The following is a 27,135-nucleotide window of genomic DNA, read 5'->3' on the forward strand; positions in this document are numbered from 1 at the left end:
GCAATCAGCAGATTAATCCAATCTTTCATGCTGCTTTTCTCACAAAAACAGAAGGTGTGCCTCTGAGAAAACTTTTTCATGATAAGCCCCGCGTGTATTTTATCTACGCTGTAAGAAAGCTGAATTTGCTTTTTACAAATGAAGGCAAGTTTGTTGCCATGATTCAGGAGAAAATGGGGCAGTGAGTGAAGCCTGGTAGCAAAAGAATGAGCGCCCTGGGCCTTCTAGCTCTCCTTCTGTATAATCCACTCCTCTGCCTCTCAAGTAGGTCTTCTCTGGGACAACTAAATTAACAGAAAAATAAAATCAGACTGCTAGATTGGGGAGAAGCCTGCCATTCACCACCTTCCAGCAACTATCACCTGGAGCCCCAGCTGGCAGGAATATTTCACTTGGCTCACCGAGGTGCAGGGTCACAACATAAAACACTCATCCTCCAAAATGCAGTCACTTTTTTCTTTGAATATTTCCCCAAGTTACGTGGGAGGGTCCCAAGACACTTACATAGCTCACTTCACTTTTTAGCCTAAATCATGATTTTCCCAAATTGCAGTTACTCCACACCAGGATGAAAATCTACTGGAGCCACCACTGGCCAACAGAGGCAGCCGGGGGGGGGGGGGGTGAGGGGGGATGGGGGGAGCACAGTACACAAGTACCTTCAGGTGGCACTTAGGGCCGAAGTTTGGAGGGACAGATGCTTCAAGCTTTCACTTTAAGAGCAGCTAGAGCTGTACACGTCATGGGACACAAGTTCATCTGTGTTCCAGGACTAAGCATCTCGGGTATGGGGGGTCCGAGCACAGTCAGGTAAGCAGTGGCGTCCTGCCAACGAGAGCTTAGGCTCTAGAGTCAAACAGACTGCGTTTTAATCTCAGCTCCTGGGCAGCCTCTGGCAAATCTCTTGTCCTTTCCATCTGTAAGATGGGAGCAGTGAGAAAACTCACTTCAGGGTTGTTGGGGGCGGGGAGGTGCATAGGGTGATGTACGTTAAATGATGTATACAAGTCACTTCACATTAAAAAATCGCTCAAAAAATGTCAGCTGTTATTACTCACAATAGTAAAAACGCACGAGGACCTCAGAATCTCCCTTCCATCCAACTTGACTGGATGCCTTCTTTTTTGCACCTTTTGCACCTCTAGAGCCTTACCATCATCCCTGCCACACAGCAAATGTTCCCTGACTGCCCCTGAATGAATCAACGAAGACCAGAGGGAGAAGGCTCCTTGGTAATGCCCTTGACCTCATTCTCTGCAAACAGCTACCAGGCGATGTACAAGTCCTGAGAGCTCAGATGATGCCATCAAACTTGAAATCCCAGGGCTCCTGGGTGGCTCAGTCGGTCAAGCGTCTGCCTTCTGCTAACATCATGATCTCAGAGTCCTAGGATCGAGCCCCAAGACAGGCTCCTTGCTCAGCACAGAGCTTGCTTCTCCCTTGTCCTTCTGTGCTTTTTCTCTCACATTAATTAATTAATTAATTAATTCATTCATTCATTCATTCATTCATACATACATACTTACTTAAATACAAAAAACCACCACCACCATCACAACAAAAAACCCTTAAAATCCCATGGAGAAGATGGGACCCATCATGGTGTCCAAGTGACTGGATGTTAAGAACTGTCAATGGATATTGAAGCCATCTCTACTCTTTAAGCAAAGGAGAGAACCAACACTTGGAGGACCACAGTGTGTAAGAGGGGACCCTTTAGGAACCAGAATCTAGTTCAACCCCGTTCATTTGGCAGAGGAACAGACTGAGGCCCACATTGCAGAAGTGCCTTGCCCCAGTCACAAGGCAAAAAGATGGAGGAGGGTCCCCTACTCTCTTGAAAATAAAATCTAAGCTCATTTGATACATGATATTTGATTGGAGAAACATTCTCACAAAGTCTGAACTGTCTATACTCTGGAGGCACACGTGCCGACGTGCACAATAGGAGCTCAAAGGAATTTTTTTAACAAAAGTGCTCATGCTATTGTGCAAAACTTTTAAGTGGTGCCTAGATAGGATAACTGAACACATAACATGACGAACTATTTCAAGATTCGGAAACTCCGATGATGGAATTACATTCAAAATGACCTGAGGATTGTTGTCTCACCAAGCTTAATACCCTTGGACCTACGGTGGTGACCACGTTCCGCACGTTACCTATTTCTGGCTTGTCAAGCAGACTGACGAGGACGCGGAAGGGCTTCAGGTATGCATGGTGGCGCTCCTCTACATCGGCATCTGAGAACTTCTGGTGCAGTATCTCAGCTAGACCCTATTTAAAAAAAAAAAAAAAAAGCCACAAATGAGGATATTGTCCAGGGACAGTTTCACATTATTGGTTGTTCTACTTGTAAATACTCTGGGAGAGGGAGAAAACCAATCACAGGGCACAGAATGAGCACACAGAATTTTTCCCACCCGTGGATCCAGGAACTTGCCCAATGTCTGCTTTGAGGTCCTGCCAATTGATCTGCTGAGGAATCTGATCAGGAATGTTCTGATTGGGATCTACTTTCCGGAAAGGCTCCTTTACCTCAACTAAAAGATCCTTGGAATATTTTTCAAAAAAATACGAGGACTGGTCTTCGTAAGAATTTGAGAGTTCAGATTCTGGCACAATGGTATTTCCTTTAATATCTGAACCTATAAAAGAACAAGGACCATGAGCTGTAACAAGATCTACAATTTTAAAGTACATAATACTGTGCGCAAAGGTCTCATGCTCCAGCATTTTTAAAACTAGAATTCCTCCAACAGAAAACCAAATACCAATCTGGTAAGACTAAGTCACGTTTTCTTCTGACAAAAGAAGTGATGTCCCAAGGATTCCACCTCATTAGGAGTCAATTTAGTCTGTTCCAAGAATTCACTCTAAGTGTCTTTAACAAGCCTGATTACAAGGATTGAATGGAACGAGGATCATTTTCAAAAACCAGTGTTTGCATGGCAGTATGTAAAATCGAGCTATTCTCATCTACATGCCTTTATTTTGGGCCTTGGCTAAGTCTATGAGGTCTATGGGATAAAAAAAGGCATCTTCTGGCACAAGGAGAGACCATGGACTCTGGGACCAAGGCTAACAGGTCTAACCCAGCACTGAATTTGGATCCCAGGTCCTCTCTACACACAACAAGTCAAGGCCAACTAGGACAGAGCTGAGTGTTTCGCAAAATCATCATTTTGATAAAAATGCTTAAAAAGCCTCCAAATATTCCTCTTGAAATCCTTCCTAAGCTTCCATGCAATGGATTCTGGAAGTTCTATAACCAGGGAGAAGAGAGGAAAGAAGGGGTTCAGAGAACTTCCTGACTTTGGTGTGAGAAGACCTATATGTTGAGGGTTATAAAAGCGGTGAAGCAGAGAATTTCTTAGGGTGGTGAAACTACTCTGCACGGATGCTGTCATGGTGGACGCACGTCCTTACACACCTGTCCACACCCACAGGAAGGACACCCCCAAGAGCAAGCCCTGATGGAAACCACGGACCCTGGTGAGAATGTGCCAGTTCACTGACTATGACGAATGTGCCACGCCAGTGGAGGGGCTGCGGGAAGCTGGGAACTCTCTGTACCTTCCTCTGATTTTGATCTGAATATAAAACTGCTCTAAAAAAAAAAAAAAAAGTCTTAAAAAAAAGCTACAGAGTCCATTCATGGTCATTTTGTACACCTTTTCTGCTCAGGTACATGAACGTGGGAATTTATAAAATTCAGAAAGTGCCAGGAGCCTCCATGCCCTGTGACTTCCTGGGCTCTGTCCCTATGAAGCCTCCCAACCAATAGTCAAGGGCTCTTTTCCTACAGGTTTACAGGCTGTCCACAGAAACACAAGCCTGGTTTCTCATGCTCTCCCCTGAAGTCATCCAAATGTCTTCTAAAACTTTACATCAGTTCCACAAACATTTCCATCTACGCCAAACCTTCTTTTACGCAAACTCTATAACATCTGTGGGTCTTCTCTCACCCACCCCCCAATCCCATGAGACTTCTTTACAGCAACAGGCTTCTACTTGAAAAAGGTTTAGCTACAATTTTTTTGCGGTATTTCAAGCCTCTTAAGATGGAATTCAAATATTCAATAAATATCCCATGGATTATTTCCCTATTTTTAATGTAATACTTGCATCATAAGCAAAGCTACAGTGTAGACATAACTCAGCTGAGCAGGGCCATATTCAGTCGGTGTGTTCTCTTTCCACACCTTATGATTCAGAAACATATCACGAAGATTGAAATGTGTCCCAAAAATCAGCACTAAAAGGTTTCATGTTAACTCTGACTTTCAATGATCGGCTGCGGCTCAGTACCTAGTAACCATGCATAAAGTCTTCTGTTGAGAGACATGTCTCTTCTCAGCAGGGTCTGGGTGGCCGCCGACAGGATCTGCACAATGTCAGCTCTGGGCAGGGGAATGGCTCTCTCGTGGGAATCCTATTGGGGGGACAGAGAAAACTTTACTGCAAAGGGATGATTGGATGATTATTGGCTTTCTGACATGTGGCCCGTCCTCAGCAGTCTACAAAGCTCTATCTTAGAAAGGTAGTTCTTCTCAAAAGGAGTTGGTTCTTCACAATGCCCACAGACAGAGGCCATTTGGTTTTTGCTACAGAAACACCATCCTCACAAAAATGACCAAGGACCTTCCATCGGCTGAAAGCAAATGGTGATCACAAAGTGGCTGCTTTAAACCATCCATCCCACTGCCTTCCCCACATCCTCAGGAAATACCAGTGACCTCCCTGGAAGAACACAAACGACTTACCAGACAGGTATAAAATGGAAAGAAGAACAGAACGATTTCCAGAGTATTTCTTTGCACCAGAACATTTGAGTCCAACAGTGACGCACACAGAGACTTTACCTGTAAGTGATAAACCACCATGAACATTTCACTCCCAAGACATTTAACATCACTTGCAGGCTACTCTTTACAGTCACAAAAGTGAAGGTAACTCCTGGGAATCTTGAAACCATTGTGCTAAATCACATGGAACAGAACAGTAAGGTAAAAATGTGGGTTTTAGTTCTAGACACGGGCGGGGGGGGGGGGGGGGCAGTGTGTGCTGGGGGAGGCCATCGACCAGACATGACCCAACTGATCTGCAAGCTGGAGGCTCCTCACCCCCTCCCCGGTCCTGGAATGTACATTCTGCTTACCCTCCCTGCTCCAAGGTCCCTGAGGGTCCACAGCCTTGAGACGGTGATGTGCCGCTGAGAACACCTGCACGGTGTGTAGGACTGAACCCAGTAGGGCCTCTACATAAACTTAAGATTTCGCAGGTGGAAGCTGTACTGTGCGGTTGGAGGTCTCTGTGGTCTGTCCTGCATAACCGACCACCTCCACCTGCACGTACACAGGCAGGGTTGGGAATGCTGTTTGTGAGACGCGTGCCGCCTAAGTGACCTTGGGAGCCTGGTTGGTTGACATCAGCTGGCCTCCAGGACAGAACTGGCCCTTCTGCTCTGGACACCAAGAGATATGCAATTTGCCTTGCATCCCCTCCTGCTCTGGGCTGGGCTGCCCGCCACCCTCAGAATGGAATCCGGAAGGGGAGACAAGCACACCCAGTCCAGGCTCCTTGAAGATGTAGAGACACGATAACACAGAAACGTAGCTCGCTCCAAACTGCACGTAGGTGAATAATTTTTTAACCTCAGAGCCCATCATCTGCCCTATAAACACGGCCCTGATGGGGATGGTCAGTCGGAAGTCTCACTTGAGGGGAGGATGCTCCATCCAGGCCTCTCAATTGGGACCCCAGCTGGCTGTCTCCGCGGCGCTTCCCCAGCTAGTGAAGTTGAAGGTTGGAAGCAACTGATCTGATGTAAGTTTGCCTTAGTTTCCCCTTTACTGCTTACTATCACCTTCATCTATGTGCAAATTTCCCTTTTCTTTTTTCTGCTTCTATTAGATTTTTATAATATCAATGAGGTGTTTTTTCCCTTTTGAAACTGAGAGTGCGGCTGCTGTGAACCTTTTCTTCAGAACAGATGCAGAGATCAACTGTCTCGTGGCCGCCAAGACAAGCCTTGTAAGTAAGTTCCCTTGCTTATTGAGCTGGCCCCCCACCCATCTGGAGCGGCTTGTCTCTTGATCTCTCTCTGCCCTCCACATACACGGGCCAGATTCAGGTTACACCCAGGAAGCTCCCAAGGAGGCTGTAAACTGAGTGTGACATCGGCGATCCAGTCAGCTGCAGCCCTCACACGGTCCATCTGAGAGCTGCAGAGGCTTGGACCAGATGGTCCGGTTCTAAGACCTCACATTCTATGATTCCAGAAAGGAACATCTTTAGGGTCCAATAGAAACTTCTGGTTAACTTAAAACCCCAAAGGCATTCTGTGAAATGGATTCCAAACCAATTCAGTACATATTTCGCCTGTCTTTTCCAGATATAGATACATGAGATACAGATGTGTAACAGAGGAGAAGAACCATAGGAGAAATGCTAATAAAAACCTATGAGAATTCAGAAAAGGGGAGGGAGAAAAGGGGAGGAAGAGATCTTTCCACCAGGGAAGGCTGAGCCGGAAGGTCAGGGAGGACGTGCACTGAGATCCCTGGAGAAGGGATGGGGAGTGAGTGCGAGGAGCAAGGAGGTGGTATCCCAGACCTCCAGGCCAGGCTGGGCAGGGAGCTCAGGAGTGCAGGGGCCTGGACGGAGCGTAAGGCACTAGTGAGTTGGGAGTGGACCTGAAATACTCTCGAGTTTGGACTTTATCTGTAGGCAAGAGGAATCCAGATATTTTTCAAGCACAGTATAGGCAGGAGCAAAGTTATGCTTTAGCAAAGCAAAGAGCTAAGGGTAATCAAAGAAGCCTGGATGGGGGGGAGGGGTTGGGGAGGGCCTGTTGGAAGGTGACCGCACAGGTGCCAGCCGGCATCAGAGGCTGAAGGAAGCAGAGGTGGAGTGGGGAGACACGCACGCTGCTCACGCTTCCCACTAGGTGGCGACAGACTGCAGGCCATCGACACCCCAGAGCTCAGTGTGCGAAGAGAAGAAAGATCTGGAGGGTCATGAGAAGAGGCGGCCTTGCCAGGGAAGAAGGCAGCTGTCCGAAGCTCCTGGGGATGGACGCCCGAAGAGCCCTGACCATCTAGGTTTGAGGGCGGCCAGAGGACAGGACGATGGCAGGAGGACGGAGAGACACAGCAACTGGAGGAAGAGGGAACCTGATGTGTGGACGGTGGGCAGTGTGACAGGCCAGGGGGGGACACAAGGTTCTCGGCTAACGCAGCACAGTCCTCGCGGTTCCCGGAGCACTGCCTACAGCTAACCAGCGAATCGTACCACTGAAGCCTTGGCCGGGCTTCCAGAAGGGCCTCTTTAGGTGCCAATACATACTGACTACGGCAATCGTTAATGCATACGTTGAACACAAAGCCCACCACCCTGGGTTTCGTCCGCCTACTGACCTACGGATGCCTCCCCGGTCTGCTCAGCAGCAGAGCACAGACTCGGAGGCTCAGGACACCTCCACTTCCCTGCCACTGTCACTGATGTCCCTTGGCAGCCCCAGCTGACAAGCTGTGCGCGAGGAACCCGGCCGCCACCCGCCCCCCCGAGAGGAGCAGCACCCACCGTGAGCTGGTAATCCGTCCCCAGCATGTACTTCTGCTCCTTGCCGGGCGAGTCCCTGCTGATGTGGCCCACCACGAAGAGCGAGGCGGGGAGGCGGATGGCCGGGCTCACCAGGACGCTCCCCCAAAGGGCCGCGTAAAACACCTCCTTGCCGACCACCAGGGACAGCCTCAGGAGCAGAGCGTCTGTTCTGTGGACAAGAGATGCAGACTGTCAGGGCTGGGTCCCACGTACCAGCAGCCACCGCTCCCTCTCCCCGCGACGTGACACACCATGTCCGCATCATTCCGAGCGCCTGCCATCTCTTCTTGCCTTTCTGCTCTGTCCACCTGCCAGCTGTCACTGAAACTGAGTTTGCTAAAACAAACATGTCACCGACAGGTACGGCTTCTTGGCCAACAGGAAGTGTCTGACGGGTCGTGTCACCATGGTGCGGAGCTCCCTCTCTGCCCAGGGCCTTGCTGCAGACCTGCAGGACTTAGCAGGAGGGTGATGCCACCACCGTATCAGGGATGAGATCATCCTCAAAGGCTGGTGCAACTGACTGGAGACTTAAGTAATGATAAAGATAACCCCCCACCTGGGCAGAGCCAGGGGACATTTGACTTTAGGAACACAGGACAAAATTCACCTGGGCCTCCCACTCGATGCAAATTCCATATGGCCTGTCACTCTGCCCCCAGCACACCCCTATGCTGACTCCTGCTCTGGGAAGTTCTCCTGCTGATGCCTGACATTTTTTTGTCCCTTATCTCTCTGAGTCTCTCTCCTCTGACACGACATCAGCAACTTCATGCCTGCCCTGTAAGACAGGCAGTGTCATCAGCGGGTCTGGGCTTGTTTTTCCAATGATACCAAGGCCAGGCCCCCCTCTGCTCAGTGGCCTGCATGCAGCTGACTAGGGCACCTTCCCTGTCAACAACGAGAGCAGTTTGCCGGGTCCGATGACAGCACCTGTCAATAAAACAGCAGAGGCAAATTCCCACAAGTGGATTTCATTGAGGGAGCAAACTGACTCAAAATCACAAGAATTCCATCCCTTGCATCTCCCATCTGCAAAGATGACACACAAAAATCACAGAAGGAGTAGCCCAGTGTTATGCAGTGGTCTCCCCAGGTTCCTGGAGTCAGGTCTCTATTGTCCAAATCCTGCATCTGCTTCCTGGCAGTGGTCCCCAGGATGAGTTTATTAACCTCTGTGCACGTTAGCTGCCGGCTATGAGATCCAGGGGAGATGGAGATGTCCCAAGCATGACCTGAGAGTCTCGTGTAAAACTCAGGACAGACAAACAGAGCCAGTGCTCAGGCCTTCTGTTACCACCAGGTCTGCTCTGCTTGCTGACACGTCCTTAACATCCAGATGATCGTCTGACACTCAAAACATTGTGAAATGAATACCACCCCTTCCCTTTTTAGGACTCAAATTGTCTTCAGCTTACTTTTCAATCATCAGTTCAGGATATACAAAGACTTTTCATTCCAAAAAAGTATCTACTGCCTTTCTAAACAAGATTTTTTTTTTTTTTTAAATTTATTTATGGTAGTCACAGAGAGACAGAGAGAGAGGCAGAGACATAGGCAGAGGGAGAAACAGGCTCCATGCAGCGGGAGCCTGATGTGGGACTCGATCCCGGGTCTCCAGGATCGCGCCCTGGGCCAAAGGCAAGCGCCAAACCACTGCGCCACCCAGGGATCCCCTCTAAACAAGATTTATTGCAGAGAGAGAGAGAGAGAGAGAGAGTGTGTGTGTGTGTGTGTGTGTATGTGGTGGTGGTGAGGGGGGTGAGGAGTAGAGGAGAAAGAAGAGAGAATCTCCAGCAGACGCCCCATTGAGTGCAGAGCAAGATGTGGGGCTTGATCTCACAACTCCAAGATCATGACTGGGGCCGAAATCAAGAATCTAGTGCTTAACCAACGGAGCCACTCAGGCACCCCTACAATCTCTTTATATTAACAGCAAGTTTTGTTCTCTTTAAGGCTCATCTGAATCTTTTTATCTCATAAAATATTTGATTTTTACTGTGCAAATGATGCACAATATCATCTTTACAGAAAGAAACAAAACAGGATGCCTGGGTGGCTCAACAGTTGAGCATCTGCCTTTGGCTCAGGTCAGATCCCGGGGTCCCAGGATTGAGTCCCACACTGGGCTCCCTGCATGGGCCTGCTTCTCCCTCTGCCTGTGTCTCTGCCTCTCTCCCTCTCTGTGTCTCTCATGAATAAATAAACAAAATCTTAAAAAAAAAAAAAACTGAAGAGGCACGAGTAATAGTCAAATGCTTAGGAAAAGCACACAGAATGCTTTAGTGGCTAAAGATACCGGCTAATCTACTACTGAGGCTGAGCAAACAAATACAGCGTATGTTGCCCAGCTCTGAAAACAGTGCAGCAAAGGCCCCAATTTGAGGCAGAAGCACGTGGTGGCAGATCAAGCAGATGGGAAACTGTCCCCTGGGCAGACAGGACAGTCCCGAGAGAGGCAGAGATTCCTATGGCAGGAGATTAACTGAGAAAGTCCCCGGGGTGCTCCCATCGCCAACACTGCAACGTACACACTGACATCACATCCCCCTTTGCTCAGAACAGTGTATTACCAAAGTCAGTTCCCTGGAACACTGGCCACGAGCTGCTCCACAGAAAGGAAGGGTTCCACTGACAAGAAATCTGGGAAACGCCGTCTAGGCTAACCCTTCTTCAATATTCGGAGTGCACCGGCTAGTTTTCTTTATGAAAGAAATACAGCTTCGGTCTCATTTTATCCTAAACAAATTAATAGATACCAAAAACTTAAATGATGCTGTGGTTCACAAAAGGGCAATGAGGACAAAACTTTGCTCTGGAGAGCACAGTAAAGAGGAAGACAACTGGGCTCAGACTCAAGAAACTCTCTATTAAGTGAGAATTACTCCCATCCTCTCAGATGTGAAATTCCAAAATCAGCACTCACAGTTTAGAGCTCAGGACTCGAATCTTTTCTCTTCAGAAGCAACGGGCAACCTCCAAAGCCCTCCTGTTTCCATCTCTCCTGCCTCGCCCTGGCCGGTGTGCTCGTGCCTCCTACGAGCACCAGCTCACTTGGACGACACCACTAACATGCTCTCCTCTATTCAACCGACAGCAAGTGACACGGACCGTTTGCCGTGAACCCCAAGCATTCCCCAACTTCAGCTGTGTGGTCACTTGCCTAGTGGGTGGTCCTGGAAAGCCAAGCTGTCACAAGAGCAAAGAGCTTGGGGCGTGAGCATCTGAGCGAGCACAACAGTGACAACAGCATCCTGTACCACCACAGGTCAGGTCCCCTCCCAGAGGGGTAAAAAACATTCTAGAGCCAGTAGAGCTCATCATCATGGTGCCTGGAATCAACCAAAAGAAAGGCCAATAAATATGCTTCTGGGCACCTGGGCAGCTCAGTCAGTTAAGCACCTGATTCTTGCTTTCAGCTCAGGTCACGGTGTCAGGGTGGTGGAATCTAGCCCCACGTCTGACCTCAGCGCGGAGTCGCCGGCGGATTCTCTCTCTCTCCCCCACTCCTTCTGCCCCTCTCCCTGCTCGCATGCATGCGCGTTCTCTCTCTCTCTCTCTCTCTCTCTCTCTCAAATAAATCTTAAAAAAATATGTTTCAACTTCTATTTACATCAGGCTCTCTCAACCCTGACAAGATGGACTTTGGGGCCAGATAAGCCCTCGTTGTGGGGACTATCATGTTGCGGCAGGATGTTAGCGCTAGATGCCAGTAGCACCCTCTCTACCCCAGTGGTAACAGCCAAAGGAATGATGTCAAATGTCCATGGGGGATACAGATTCAGCCCAGCTGAGAACTGCTGACTCACATTTTTGCTTGCTCACAGACCTCTGGAAATAGTCACCTTTCCCTCAAATCCTCAGAAGGGGAGTCTGGTACTTTCTCCCTACTACTCCTGCTTTCTCAGGGCAGCAAAACACAGCTGTGAAGCTACCTCATGGGCCCTTTAAAGAAGAAATTCTGGCCAGGATTAGTGTGCAGGCACACAAGGACTAGAAAGCCAGTGTGAAGAGTTAGTCCTAACTGGCCAGAGTCTCTGTTCTTAGGGTTCGTGGACAAGCACAAGCCAGGAACAGTCTACGGCTCCAGGGAACTAGTGAGTCACCCGGCCTGCAGCGGCCCCAGCCTAACTCAGCCCTCTGCATCTGCTGCCAATGGGGACATGAAGATACCCTCCCCCTGCCCCTCCCTTTGTTGTTCCTGCACAGGGTTTGCTGGGGGTGTCTGCCTCGGTCCCTGAGCACTTAGGGAAAAAGAGTTACCGACTTTCCTCAAACTAACATGGATATAGAGACCAAAGACTCTGGTGCTGTTGTCCCAATTACTGTGCTCAGACACATCCAAAGATTCTAGAATCTTCCACCAGCATCCACCTCGGAGAGCTGAGAACGAATGGCTTTGGGGTGCCGCAGACACTTGGCCTGGCTTTCTTTCATGGTTCCATCCACTCAGTGATTCATGCAGCTCTACTCAGCTCTTGGTTCGATATCAAGAAATCACACCAAGAGATCCATGTTAAGCAACTTTAGCAACTGTTCCAATGAATCCTCATTGATCAGCTAAGAGAATGCACAAAAACACCCGCCCCAACTATTTAAACTCTTCTGGTGTGATTCATTCTCACAAATTCACATTTTGGGAACTGAACTGATGTATTCATCTGTCAGATGATGGAAAAAAACATTTTATAAACACACACACACGAACATACACGGATCTGTTTGGGAAACATGAATGGGCCAGCACTTCTAGAAAGAGCCTGGGACTAGGGGTTAAGAGACAGGTCTGGTAAGGGTCCTCTTGCTGACCCCTACATGACCTCCAGTTCATTATCTCCACACACCTAACCGATCTTGCCTGCGGGCACAGGCTTAAAACAGCAACGAGACGGACTCTGCCTTCTAAGGGAATGGATCCTACAGACCCAACCCACTGCAAAGATGGACCCTTCACTGGGAAGTGGGAAGCCACCACGTGCTCTACGTGAACGCTAGATATGTTACAATGCAAATTTTTGGTTAAGTTTGTCAAATTCTACTACAAATGCTCATGACTTAAATGTAGCCTTGGTCACTAGCCACAACCCCTCAAACCGTTTAATTACTTGGTTTCTCTGAGTTTAGGGGAGCACTTGAAGCAGACCTTGAATTGATTCCTTGATTCCACCCCAGCCTCCGCACCCCCCGAGTCACAGCCAACATGACAGACAAAGGCGGTGTGGCTGGGGCCTCTGGCGTGGGGAAAATCTGAGCAGTGCATTGTGTAATCAGATGGAAACTTTTGCAAGCACAGAGGTTTCTAAACCTCCCAGTCTGGCTGCACATGGGCTCTTGAAGCAGGTCCTATTAACAGAGGTTAATCACAGTGATCACTCAGAATGGTTAATATGACGGAAGTGAGTTCCTACATGATAATTCCTGAAAAATAGGCTACTGTGTATACCCAATAGTCTGAACGGATATACGCTTTCTTCTGCTCCTGAGCATGACCAAAAAAACCCAAAAACAAAAAATCCCTGCGTGACCTTCTATGCATATGAGCTTTACAAATTTCCCCAAAGTGGTGCTGAAATTTTGAAGCTGTTCTGCTCAACATCGCCTTTTCCAGCCTTAGCCATAAATAAAGCACAGCTCTGCAAGCAGCCTAGTGTAATGGGAAGAAGGAAGACTTCAGAATCTGACCTACGTGCCTTAGGATCCCAGCTCTGCCACTCGCTGACTGTGGGCCTCTGGGAAACCTTCTCACTTTCTGACTCACTGGAGACAATTCCGAGGAGGACACGGTATTTGGTCAAGTGGAGACCAGCACAGCAACGTCAAGCATCATTCCCTGCCACACAGACCTCTGTACCTCCTGGCCTGCTTCCCAAAGCAGTGGCGTCACACGCAAGCAGCACAGCCATCAGCACCGGACGAGACCCACCTGTCATAGATCTCAGAGCCCTCCTCCAGGCCGGGCAGCAGGCCCACGATGAAGGCCTGGAGACTGGGCAGGAGCAGCTTCTGCAGCGGGAGGAAGTACTTCTCATACAGGCCGAGCAGCACGGGCCTCACCGACATCGCCGCGTTTGCCAGAAGAGGAAACAACCCACAGCTGTGGGAGAGAGGGGATAAATGAGACACCGAATCAGAAGTCTGGAACAATCACCCAGCTAAAAGGAGTTTTCAAGAACAGCCAGCCAGCCATTTACACTGGGGTTGTAGACGCTTGCTGGTGCCATGACAGTCACAACATACCGTTCGGCCCAGAGCAGGCATCTAGATAGACAGTAGGTATGACACGGTCCTACTTAGAACACGCTCAAAGAAAGGCCTGGGTGCTGCGCTCCAGAGGTGACCGCTGGTTATGTCCTGCTGTTGTGTGTACGATGAACTGTTGCCCACCACCCCCTATTTTTCTTGTTTGTCATCTTCTAATCTTGAGAACTGAAATCCTGGTTGCTCAGGTAATAAGACAGTAACGTGACAGGGAGGCTACTATACCTGTATAGGAACAAATCCTTGGCCAGCCATTTGGTCCCCACAATTTTGAAGATAATCTCGTAGGTTTCTAGGGCTTTTAGGTGCACACCGCTGGGCAAAGCAGGATGCAGGCACTGAGCTAACCTCTTGCTGATAATGAGCCGTCTTGGCAATAAGGAATACCTCAGGTTACTCTGGAGGGCCTAGAAAACAGGAGGAAAAACATGAGGAAGAAGGTATGGACATTTACAATGTCAAGTAAGTCACCCGCAGCCAGGAAGACTCCAGCAAACGCCAACCGAAGACAGAGGGCCTGTGTAGGGAACACCAGGGGGGCCACGAGCCAGGCTCCAGGGACACGGGTACCAGTGAAGCCCCTGGCAAGGCTGGAGATGAGGCAGGCATCAGAATCAAGAGCAGGGGACACTGTCACCAACAGACCAGTGTGTCGGTCACACGTGGGAACCTGGATACCAGTGAGGGCTCCTGTGCACACACGAGTCCAAACAGAACGTGGACTGTATCAGGGGAGGCGACCCTCATCCCTAGGAGGACCCTTGCCTGTGTGCTAGGGAGGCCCTTGGAATCTGCCCAGCGAAAAGAGGAGGTCTGAATTATCCCCATCATTCTCATAGCCAGGTAGCTGTGAGCGAGGGGTTACCCCAGAAGAAATGCAGGGGGAGGGGGGCACACCTCTAGGCCACGAGTCCTGGAATCTTTAGCAGTGGTGATCCCGCTGGGAGGGACCCACATCCCACTGGAGAAAGGCCCAACCAACCCTGCTGGGGTGCAACAACAGGATTCCTGAGCCAGGCCTCTGCCAGCCAGACATAGGCCTCTCCTGCGCTCAAGCAGCCCGGGTACTGGGGGTACTTGAGAAACACGGTCAGGAGTGTGAGCGGATCGCTGCCGCCCTGCACAGCCTCGAGTGACCACTGGCACACTGCTGCGTCTGGGTGGGTCCTCATGACTCAATCTTAGAACACAAAGTGTCTGTCATTATGGAATGATCCACAAATATTTGCTCAAAGCCTACAGGGTGAAGTCCACGCTTCTTAAAAAGCCACTCAAAGGCCTCCATAGCATGAGTCCTGCCTGCTTTGCCCCCCTCCCCCGCCCCATCTCTTGATTCATCAGCTTCAAACTCTGTAGCAACACAGATCCAGTTGTGATTCCTGCCTGCGCACTCTCTCTGCCCCAACCTCCTTCCCCGCAGGAGACTTAGCATCCCCTCTCGTGGAGGTGGAATGTCCCCCCATCCCCAGCAGGGTGCCCCAAGTTCAGTTACTCCTGCGCTGGGTCCCATGTGTCCATCCCATCTGTCACCAATACAACACTGTTCTAATGATTATCTGCTCCGGGGCTGCCTTAGGCGGTGAGCAACTCTCTGAGGGCCGGGTCTGTTGTCTTCCTCTCTGCGGTTTTCAGCAGCACTCTGCACAGAGCCTAAAACAAAGCAGGCATTCTGGAAGAATGTCATAAGACGTGTGTGATGCCAACTGCATTCTATCTCTGTCTCCCAACTGCTGGCCCCTGGACCATATGGTCTTAGGGCCGTGACAGCTTTCTTTTTATAAACAAGGAAAATGATCCTGCCCCTAAAACATACACTGAGGTTATGCAGGAGGTAAAGGGAAAGGAGGGAAAATAATATTTTTCATCACAAGCCTGTAGTCTAACTGAACTCTCCAATTCAATAAACCCATGTCTCAAAAACACCCCCATGTAACTAGAGGTCATCAAGAAACACCTTAAAACATTGTATGTAAATGTCTGATATTTTAAAACAAAGGGAAACCAACAAAATATTTTTTTAAAGATTTTAATTTATTTGACAGACTGAGAGAGAGTGTGAGTGCATGAAAGTTAGCAGGGGGGAGGGGGAGAGGGAGAGTCCCCAGCAGACTCTTCACCAAGCATGGAGCCCACTGCGGGGCTTGATCTCATCACCCTGAGAGCATGACCTGAGCCAAAGTCAAGAGTCAGACATTTAACCAACTGAGCCACCCCGGGGCCCCCAAAATATTTTTTTTTAAATGTTCTTCTGTCAAAAAACAAATCCTGAGGTAACTTGAAACACATGCTGTAACGGGATAAGAACAAAGTGAGACAGCTTTGGCGGAGAGGAAATGAATGTGCCAAATGCACAGGAAGCTGTATTTTATTATGGACATTTTAAAAAACATAGAAAAACAGTTGGAACAGCCATACAACCATCACTCGGCTTCAACAAGTATCAACTCCCGGCCAGTCCTGAAGACTTGGCTTCTAGAAAACCATGTCTGCGACTTGACCGGCTCATTGATAACGAGATTCAAGAGCAGGAAAGAGGGCCTCTGTCTTCACCTGTAGCAATCTTTTTTGTTGGGATCAAGCACTTGTGTTTCCTTTTTCTTCTAAGATTTTATTTATTTGAAGACAGAGAGAGCGAGAATGAGGGGAGAGGCAGGGTGAGAGGGAGAGGCAGGGTGAGAAGGAGAAGCAGGCTCCCCGCTGAGCAGGGAGCCCAATGCGGGGCTCCGTCCTAGGAGGCTGGGATCATGATCCAAACCAAAGTCAGACACTTAGCCAACTGAGCCACCCAGATGCCTTCAACCATTTGGTTTTTTTTAAGTCAGCATGTCTGTGCTGCTCAGTGTATTCTAAGGACTTCTGCTGTTTGAGGTGGAAAAGATGGGGCACCCCCCATGGTGGTTATCTGGGACCCAATGGTGTTTGCCTTCCTTGGGCTGTGGATGTTCAGAATCCCATTCCTCTGCCCTTTTGACCCCAGGTGTGGCCGCATGACTTACTCGGGCCAGTGGGATGAGTGGGGTGATACATGTCATGCAGGCACAGGCTTTAAAAGCCAACTCAAAGCATGTTGGGTTCTCTCTTCTTGACTCTAAGATCATGGAGATGTGGGCTGAGCTGACGCCTTCTCCCAGCCTGGCTGCCTGAGAAATTACAGAGCAGAAACCGTGTGCTGACCCAGTGAGGCCGAACTCAACCGTGCATGACTCACTGAGACAAGGGACTGTTTGTTACCGTGTCATAACCCTCACTATCCTGACTGATAAACCCCTTCCCACATACACGCAATCACAGTGAACCACAACCACCCATTCCAAATGAATGAGGCTGCTTGCTATTTCTATCTCATTTAAATGTGTGACTTGATTTAATTTGAAAAAAGACATAGGGGGATCCCTGGGTGGCACAGCGGTTTAGCGCCTGCCTTTGGCCCAGGGCTTTGGCCAGGCCCCTGGAGACCCGGGATCGAGTCCCACGTTGGGCTCCCAGTGCATGGAGCCTGCTTCTCCCTCTGCCTGTGTCTCTGCCTCTCTCTCTCTCTGTGTGTGACTATCATAAATAAATTTAAAAAAATTTAAAAAAAAAAGACATAGGAAAAGAAACATAACCAAGAGCTGAGGCCGTGACTAGTAAACAGGGAATGGGTCGGTCACTGGATGCTGTCCGTGTCAATCCACGCAAACACGTATGTCTGAGACAGGGAGGGACTCAGTGCCGCTGAGGTACCTAGAGATAAAGGAAGCTGTCGGATCTGAAAATTCAGCAAAAACAAAAGATATAAACAGATAGTACTTAGAAAAATGAGAAGGTGCTTGTCCTTCCTGGTAAGAAAAATGTAGATTAAAAAAAAAGAAAGAAAAAAAAGAAAAGGGTAGATTAGGACTACAAGACAATACCGTTCTTTTCACCCACCAGACTGTCAAGTTAGATCAAACACACAAGTTCAGGAGCAGAGCAGAGCCACCCAGAGATGGGGAATCAAGTTAAGTTCCTCACCTAGAGTCAGGATGTGGCCAGACTTTGCCAGCCAGCTCCTTAGAGCAGTTAGGAGAGTCAACCCTTCTGCATCATTTTCATCACTAATCACGGGGCTGAAATCGTGCCTAGGTCACAGCATTTGTGCTAACCCACTTTGCACAGAGCCTGGCACTTAACAGGTGCTTCTACACTGAGGCTAGGCTAAAAAAACAATACCGAATTATTATAATCCTGGTCTAATATGGGAGGTTTGGGGTTGAGAGCCTGGCATGCCAGTTCCACCATCTGCTTGTTGGGCAAACTCTTTAAACTTTCTGGCTATGGTTTCATCTAGAAAAATGGAGATCATGGCACCTCACAAAGTTGCACACATCAAATGAGACACCCCATGCAAAGAGGATAGCACAATGTCTGGCACAGTGTCATTATTATAATGACAGATTGAAAATGAAGCACAAGGGACCCCTGGGTGGCTCAGTGGTTGACCCTGCTTCTCCCTCTCCCTCCCTCCTGTTCATGTGAGCGTGCACTCTCTCTTTCTCAAAAATAAATAAAGAAAAATCTTCTAAAAAATAAACACACCTTCTGGGTGAGTAGTAATAAGTAGTATCTCACAAACATGCCAGAAGGGGAACATAAGCCAACTCTTGGTGCCATTAAGGAAACAGTGGTCTGCTCCCTCACCATCCCCCTCCCCTGTGTGCAGAGACTCCGGGGTGGGGCTAGTGAAGGAAGAGCCAGTTGCCTCTGGTCAGTGGTAAAGGCCACCAGGAAGGTCCCACGCTGGTTCCCCTAAATTCTCCCTCTGTAAGACTTTATCTTTTGTCTCGCTGGGGGTTAATGCATGGCTGTGACCATCTCCATGTTTTCAGGGTAGACTTAAAAGGGAAGGAGTCCTCCAGTGATTCATTCCCCCACTTTGGCTGCTAAAGACTCAGAGCTCAGGGCGGTGGTCCAGCCATGGGGGATTTCTTGAGTCGGCCACCTCTGACTTGGGAGCTCTGCTACCTGGGAGCTGGCTACTCAGGCACCCCTGCACTAAGGAAGTGCTTGGTTCATGTGGCCAGCCCACTTTTAGGATCTGAAAAACACTTCTCAGGAGGAAATTGGAGGCCTTCTGTGCCATCCTCTCTCAGAGTAAGCCAGATGCCCATGGCTGTCACTGCTTTTTGAAAAAGAAAATGTTCTATTTAGAAGAGCCTGGGCCTAGGAGGTTTCAAAACTGAGTGCTGTGCACTGCTGGTGGGAATGTAAACTGGTGCCATTTCCGGGCAAACAGTAGGGTGGCTCCTCAAAAGATCAGGGGCACCTGGCCGGCTCAGTCGATAGAGCATGGGGCTGTTGATCATGGGGTCGTTAAGTTTAAGCCTCACATTGGGTGGAGAGTTTACTTAAAAAAAAAAAAAAAAGAATCTTAAAAAAAAAAGATTAAATGTTTAACTTGTTTACCAAATTACTATATGATCCAGCAATTCCACTTCTGAGCACATGTGCAGAGGAACTGAGAGCAAGGATTCAAAGAGGTATCTGCACACCTCTGTTCATTGCAGCCCTATTCACAATAGCCAAAACGTGAAAACAACCCAGATGTCAATGAATGCATCAATAAAATGTGGTCTACACAGTAGACCAGTACTCAGCCTTAGCAAGGAAGGAAATCCTGAGGCACGCTACATGGATGAACCCCGAAGACTGCACTCAGTGCAATGAGCCAGATGCAAAAGGATGAACACTGACTCCACTTCCATGAGGTCCCTAGTGTTGTCAAAGTGACAGACACGGGAAATGGAACGGTGGGGGTGGGGGACCTGGGAAGCGGGGGAGGGGAAAGGGCAGCCCATGTCTCATAGAACCGGTCTCAGTTTTGGATGGTGGTGCTGGTTGTACAAGGTAAACACGCTGAATACCACTGAACAGTACACTCGTAAACAGTTAAAATGGTAAATTTTATATATATTTGATCACCCAAAAAGACAAAAGAAGCCAATGCTGTGTTTCATCCAACTGCTCCTGCAGCTCAGCTGCCAAGAACCATGAACTCCCGAGTGACGTCTATATGTTGAACAAACTGAAAACTCTTTCCTTCCCAGAGAACAAAGGGACTCCTTTTAATAAATCCTGAAGGGACCCAGGGACTCGGTCCAACCTCTCTTGAGTGTGAGGCTTTTTTCCCCCTTTTCTTTTAGAGAGAGAGAGAGAGAGTGCACACACACTCATAAGCGAGCAGGGGTGGTGGGGAGGGGGGAGAAGGGTGGGGAGGGAATCCCAAATAGATTCCCCAACCAGCGTGGGGCCTGACATGCAGCTTGATCTCACCACCATGAGATCATTACCTGAGCTGAAACCAAGAGTCAGAAGCTTAAACCACTGAGCCACCCAGGTGCTTCTGAGTGTGAGTTTTTAAATCCTTAATTAAATAGCCACCTGAACTGAGTCCACCTTCTAGCACTTCAAAACTCCAGATTTCCGGGATCCCTGGGTGGCGCAGCGGTTTAGTGCCTGCCTTTGGCCCAGGGCACGATCCTGGAGACCTGGGATCGAATCCCACGTTGGGCTCCCGGTGCATGGAGCCTGCTTCTCCCTCTGCCTGTGTCTCTGCCCCTCTCTCTCTCTCTCTCTGTGACTATCATTTAAAAAAAAAAAAAAAAATCCAGATTTCCTCCTGGGTATTTGAGAGCTGCCGAGACTGGAACGCTGGTGTGGGTTAGGGAAGGCCAGCCTCTATCCAGGCACTGTGCTTCTCCAGCAGGGAAAGCCCAGTGAGGATTTCCAGGGAACTTTCATTATTTGGGTTGTGTTTTTCAGGACACTAGAAACCCAAGTAAGCTTAATAGATGCACAGAGAGATATATACAAACACAGTCTATGAAATATATATATATATTTATGTTATATATACAACACACATGATAAACACTGAATAAAAATGATGAGAAACATTTGTTAAAAAACAAAGATGAGAAATGTTCTTCAGCTATAGACTAAATAACTCAAGGAAACTCATGAATCTGGAAGGAAAAAATGGCCATGTTTTCAAAATCACTTTGAAAAGTGCTAAACAGAAAGGAAGAGCTACGATTAAACCAGAAATAAACCTTCCTTCCTTGTTTTCCTTAAAAGCTACACTATTTTGAAAAACATTCCTTGAGCTACAATCAAGATGTAATATTTTGGACCTCACTGTATGCATCAGCTCAGCAGGCTGACCTTAAAATAATGAAAAATTTACAAAACGTAAGTTTGAAAAAGAAAGGTTTGAGCCACATCCACGCCTCATTAATGGAGACCAGGAAGTGTCTCACTTTGCTCCACCCAAGACAATGTCTGCGCTGCACTTTATTTTATTCTGGCATCACGCTATCTGGCAGCCTGATGTTCTCTAGCACTCTCAGCACAATTCAGAAGGGTTTTGTGTAAGAAACAGGATTAAAGATTCCAAAAGGGCAGACCATGGACTCAAAAGGTAATTTAGTACACTTAAAAAATGGTGAAAGTAAATTGTGTGTTAAGTGTGTTTTACCATAACTAAAAAAAAAAAAAAAAAAAAAAATGTTAAGGGTGATTTAACAATATGGATAGGGGGTAACTTATATTCGGTTTTAGAAAGTTCCTAAGGGAGATTGCCCAAACCTGCTCTTCACCACGATAACACTGACCTCAGGATGCCAGGTGCTCATCTACAGAGCAACACAAGCAAGCCAATTTAAAAGCAGGTCTCGCATGGAGCAAATGGTAAAATACCAGCAGGTCCTCTTCCTGGAAGTTGGTCATCTTTAAAAGGATGCTCGTTACCTGCCGCAAAAACAAAGCTGTGCAGCGAGTGAGGCTGGCCAAGTGGCACAACCTTGAATAGTCATTAAATACTTGCCAAGGTACACCAACGGTGCCCTTCACACAGAAGGAAAACAGGACAGACACGGAGTAAGAACAGATTGGCCAGAGCGTCCCACACTAAAGTAGGCCACGTACGGAAGGTGGAGATGGCAAAGACTGTCATGCCTTGGCTGAAATGGCAGTGACTCGGCCACAGGGCCAGCTTGGGAGTAGGGCGGGGGAGGATGGCAAGAGACAAGAGGAGAAATGATTGGTCCCTAACAGCCACGACAGGGAGCTGGGGTTTCAGAGAACCAACAAAGTCAGCTGTTGTTTGACTGGGGGAGTGACACGGGCACAAGCCCTCTGTAAACGAAGAGCTTCCTTCTTAGAAAGGTCACGGATTGAAACACGACTGCGCTGCACTGACGCATCAGCTGACCGCCTGGGGCCAACCTGCAGAGCGGTGACCCCGAGTGAGTAGTCAACTCTTGGCTTGCGACACCCACACCCCACGACCTCAGCTCGCAAGACAGCGAGCTCCTAGCAGGCCACAGCAGCAATCTCTGCTGAACTCCCCGTCCACTGGGGGTAGAGACGCGTTGGAACACACTGCACACTGCTTCCTTTTTAAAATGTCTTAGGATTATTTTTATTCCCTTTGCACCGGTTTTATCTTATTGCTGCAGCTAATATTAACTTAAGCTTTCCGAGCAAATACCATGCTGCCCGCGAGGAGCACAAGCAGAGGCTGAGCACACATGCTAGGGGAGGCTTTACGAGGCGCGGCCTGATGGCCAAGGCAGTGGCTACCCCAGGCCCGGCCAGGGCGGCGCACAGCAGGCAGGCCGACCTGCAGCTGCCACTGACCACGCACCCCCGGGAACCATGGCCCGGATACGACAAGGCCTGGGCCCACGCCTCGGCGGGGCAGTCTTGGAAACTCATTTTTCTCAGCTGAGCCCGAGTCGGCTCTGCCGTGGAGGGGAGGCTTTGCTGGTCTAACTCATGAGAAAGTGAGGCCAGGGCAGGGGACATGTGATGCAGAGCCCAGGCTCGGAGCCAGCTGACCTGGGCCCGGTCGGAGCACCACCCTTCCTTAGCGGGCCAGCCTGGCACAAGGTCCTGAAGCACAGGGACCTGGTCGTGCAGGCGGGACTCAAAAGGAGCTAAGATGTTCCAGATGTTCCTTGTTCCGACTCCCCCAGGGCAGCAGGCTTAACAAGGAATGCACACATCTGTACACGTGTGACACAAGCATCGGTCCACCCTAGAGTCTCAGCGGAGAGGATGTGGGAATCTCCATACTGGGTCAGAAAACTCTTGATTTAGGCTCAGGTCATGAGCTCAGGGTCTTGAGATCGAGCCCTGTTGTCGGGACCTGCGCTGGGCAGTGGAGTCCGCTTCGGATTCTCTCCCTCCCTCTCTCCAAACACAAAAGCCAAACCACAACACAGCAGAGGCATTGCCACCTCCTAGAAGGCAAGTGGCAACACACATGTCCAGATGTTGCTCTTTATTTTTCCGCTTGTGAGTTTATTGCAACATCTAGATTGTAGAAACCACTCCCCCTCACCACTAAGAGCAATTTCCCCTGTCTTCCCACAGGGAAACTTGGGATGGCTGGCTGTCATGCCTTTCACGTTTCCAGACTCGCATCTTATTCTTTTCCCACAGCAGGGCAGGTCCCAAGCCCCCCACCCCCCAGCCGTGCACCTGCACGTGGGCTCTGAGCTGAAGCACGGTACGCTGACCCCTGACCAAGCCTCAAGCAAGCCTGAGCTTCTTCCCTCAGCATCCTCACCAGTAAAAGGGGTGGCAGGGCACCTCTGGAGGAGGACAGACTTGAAAAACAATGAATGACGAGCTCATAAGGGGGCTCACTTATGGGGAATCACTCTGTCTTGGGGGCGAGGAGCCAAGGGGATGGAATGATGGACAAGGGTGGCAGGAGGGCAAGGCAGCGGAGGCGGAGAGTGAGCCACATGAAAGGAAATGAACACGTGGGGCAAACAAGCCCGTCAGGACTAAACAATGACACATACGTGATGCAGAGGATACTAAAATACTTAAGAATTTGTAACCACAAACCAGAAGATCTAATAAAAGCAAGCATACCATTAAAATACTAAGTGACTCGCTGTCTGAACACAAATCCTTTTCTGCTTTTTAAACGTTTTTTTTAATCCACATACAAATGATACATTTAATAAACCAACCAAAAGCCTATTATACGGAAACCAACTTGTTAAAGTCAGAGCCAGAAAAACAGCAAGAGTATCATGGGGGAAGAGTCTCATCGCCAATCCCAAACAGGTTTCAGTTCCCAAAAGTTCGACTGGAGGAACTCAATAGTCTCTAAAATTCACACCCAGAAGAACAGAACTGGCACACTCAAGTGAGACTAAATGTTATCTCCTCCCGCACAGAGGTTTCTCAGGATCCCCGGGGCGGCACTTCCCAATCCTCAATGTCAAGCAAAATGGGCTCAGAGTGGCCGAGTGGAGCTTGGACACGTCCTCCCCAGTGCTCTGGTTCTGCCAACCCACAGGGCCTCGGGCACTGCAGGGCGCTGGAGCGGAGATCGTGTGATCTGCATGTGCAGCAAGGAATGTACTTCAGGGACGCCCGGGTGGCTCAGCTGTTGACCGCCTGCCTTCGGCCCAGGGCGTGATCCTGGAGTCCTGGGATCGAGTCCCACATCAGGCTCCCTGCCTGGAGCCTACTTCTCCCTCTGCCTGTGTCCCTGCCTCTCTCTCCCTCTCTCACTGTCTTTCATGAATAAATAAAATCTTTAAAAGAAAAAAAAAAAAGGAATTGTAACTCAGAGTTGCGGTTGGGATGTGAAGAACATGTCTCTCCAATGCTATGCTGCCTGTTCAAACTTTTTCTTTTTTAAGGTTTTACCTATTTGAGAGAGAGAGAGAGCGAGAGAGAGCACACCAGCGGGAGAAGGGGCAGAGGGAGAGGGAGAAGCACACTCCCTCCACTGAGCAGGGAGCCCGACTTGGGGCTCGATCCCAGGACCCTGGGACCATGACCTGAGCCAAAGGCAGACGCCCAACCGACTGAGTCACCCAGGCGTCCCCTGCCTGTTCAATCTGATTTGAATCCCACCTGGGGTTCCCCTTCTCTATGCTCTTCTTTTGCTTCCTTGTCCCTGTGATAAACCATCTGCATAGAAGCAGGTGGCAGTTAAAGAACAAGCTCTCGGTGATGGGAGGAAGGAGGCTGCTAGAAGGCATCCGGGAGTTGTGACCGGCGCACCATTCAAGCCCAAGTGGGCTCTGCTCCCCAAAACCCAACAGCTATAAAACTGCCTGGAACACTCAGAACCAAGAGGCTGAACACACGATGCTGAAGGAACTCTACCTCCTCAGACACATAATGGGGCTCGTGCACTGAGGGCGAAGCCAGTGAGGCCAGAGAGACAAAATCCTCTGTAGAGTCTCTGTATGCACCTTCATACCTTCATTCCAGCCAGAACCATGCTAATGCAGAGGTGAGGGCCCCCATCAGCATGGGACATTCCGCATTTTTTTTTTTTTTACATTCCGCATCTTTTAAGGACACACAAATGCCTTTACTGTTGAGAAACAAGCGTGCCTGCTTCTGCCCACAGAGGAAACGGGTTCCCGTGGGTTTAGGATGGTCGGACATTGCAGACTCGGTTACCAAACATTGGGCCGTAAAATGTAGCATATCCAACTCTACAACTCTAAATGAAGAAATGGATCACCTCACAATCAAAAGTCTAGAGCAGTGGTTCTCAAACCGGGACAGTTCTGCCCCTAGGGACACCTGACAATGTCTGGAGGCACCTCTGGCTGTTATAATGGGGGTGGGATGTGCTACTGGCCTCTGGTAGACAAAGGCCAAGGTGTTGATAAACGTCCTATAATGCACAGGACAGCACCCCTTGCCCCACCACACAAGGTCAATAGTGCTGATGCCAAGAAACTGGTCTGGGGGAGCATATTCCTCTATTTGGCTAATCTGAGGGCTCAGTGACATCTTAAAAGGACGCGAACCTTTCCATGCTTACACGCTTCTCATGGTGAGTTGACTTATCCTCAGCTTTTTCCTGCTGTGGCCTCAGATGTCTGCCACACATCAGGCCACTAAATTCTCCCACAATTAAGCAGAGGAACAAAAAAAGTCAAGCGTTTGTTCCTTTCCTGCCTCTCTGTATTAGAGGAAACCCTTTCCAGAAGCCAGCTGGCCCCATCCCATAGGTCAGAGAAGGTCACATGCCTATGTCTGAGTCAATCCCTGTCAAGGAAAACAGAATTACTAGGGAGAAGTCCTAGAACAATAACGCCTACTGCTGAGGCTGAGCGATGGGAGCTACCACCCTGCAGTTGCTTCGCCACCTGATCCCTAGACGTAACTGGATTCCTCTGACAAGACGGCAGAGCGTGAAGAGCTGGGTAGACCACTAGTACATGTGTCTCGATTTCAGAAGTTGGGGGTGAGCCTGAATGTGAACTCCTATGCTCTGTGTTCCTTCCTTGTTCCACACATCTGAATTAGTGTACCTGCCAGCAACTTACTTCTGAGGTGTATCTCGGGTGTTGGGAGAATCAGTTTAAGAACCACGATCACCAAGAACACGGGAAAAAGTTAAGACAGAATTGTGTGGCCCTGAGAAAAGCAACCCAACACTTTACGAACTGATCAGGTAATGAACTGGCTTACGTTCTGGCTCCATAAAGATACAAGGTCAGGGAATCCGTGGGTGGCTCAGTGGTTGGGCACCTGCCTTCGGCCCAGGGCGTGATCCTGGAGACCCAGGATCGAGTCCCACATCGGGCTCCCTACATGGAGCCTGCTTTTTCCTCTTTCTCTCTCTCATGAATAAATAAATAAAATCTTTAAAAAAAAAGTTACCTTTAAAGATACGAAGTCATTTAAGTTAATAAATAAAGACCAAACTGGTGTCTGAGAGACAGCAATCTGCTGGGCCCACAGGGCTGAGATAACCGTGAAAGAGGAGGTACCCCCTCCAAAATCAGTGCATGCCAGGCGGGGGTAGGGATTGCCACGTTCACCCTAATCATGCTCCCTGTTTCTCTTCCTGTAGCTGGGCCACCAGAACAGAATTCTCTGGCTGCTCCACCCAGAGAATATTTTTCTGCCTTAACGAGATGCATGGAGGTAATGTGCGCCGTTAAGTTCTGTGCGTGCTCCTGAATGCTCTTCCCCCTTCTCGTGGAACAGAACGACAGCGAACAGAGCAATTCTGGAAGCCATGTGTTAAAGATGGCAGAGTCCCAGGCTTGAGTCTCTAGAATAACCATGTGGAAGAGAGCGGCCCAGTCTGGAACACCATGCTGAACTGATAAAGGAGCGAGAAACTTCTATCTTATTGGTGGTCCTTAGGTTTTGGAGGGCTTTGTTACAGCAGCTGACATCATTATCACTAATACACCACCAGTGTCAACATTATTAGTGTTCCAGCAAAATGCTGGTATGGCAAA

General features: G+C 49.0%; 1 protein-coding gene across 4 annotated transcripts in view; it reads right to left on the reverse strand.

Annotated features, from left to right (window-relative positions):
- Positions 1-27,135, reverse strand: part of DOP1B (DOP1 leucine zipper like protein B) — a 107,059-nt gene that overhangs the window by 61,101 nt on the left and 18,823 nt on the right. For all 4 annotated transcript variants that reach the window (XR_011997656.1, XM_072740746.1, XM_072740748.1 and 1 more), the window contains exons 3-9: positions 14,093-14,274; positions 13,533-13,703; positions 7,589-7,778; positions 4,768-4,866; positions 4,313-4,436; positions 2,540-2,649; positions 2,164-2,278 (exon numbers count right to left, since the gene is read on the reverse strand). Coding sequence is in view for 3 of the 4 variants with exons in the window: in XM_072740746.1 (XP_072596847.1) it covers positions 2,164-2,278; positions 2,540-2,649; positions 4,313-4,436; positions 4,768-4,866; positions 7,589-7,778; positions 13,533-13,703; positions 14,093-14,274 (991 nt within the window). In the remaining variant the exon portion in view is untranslated. The remainder of the gene's footprint in view (positions 1-2,163; positions 2,279-2,539; positions 2,650-4,312; positions 4,437-4,767; positions 4,867-7,588; positions 7,779-13,532; positions 13,704-14,092; positions 14,275-27,135) is intronic.

The sequence above is a fragment of the Vulpes vulpes genome, chromosome 15 (genome assembly GCF_048418805.1).
Source record: "Vulpes vulpes isolate BD-2025 chromosome 15, VulVul3, whole genome shotgun sequence".
NCBI classification, from domain to species: Eukaryota; Metazoa; Chordata; class Mammalia; order Carnivora; family Canidae; genus Vulpes; species Vulpes vulpes.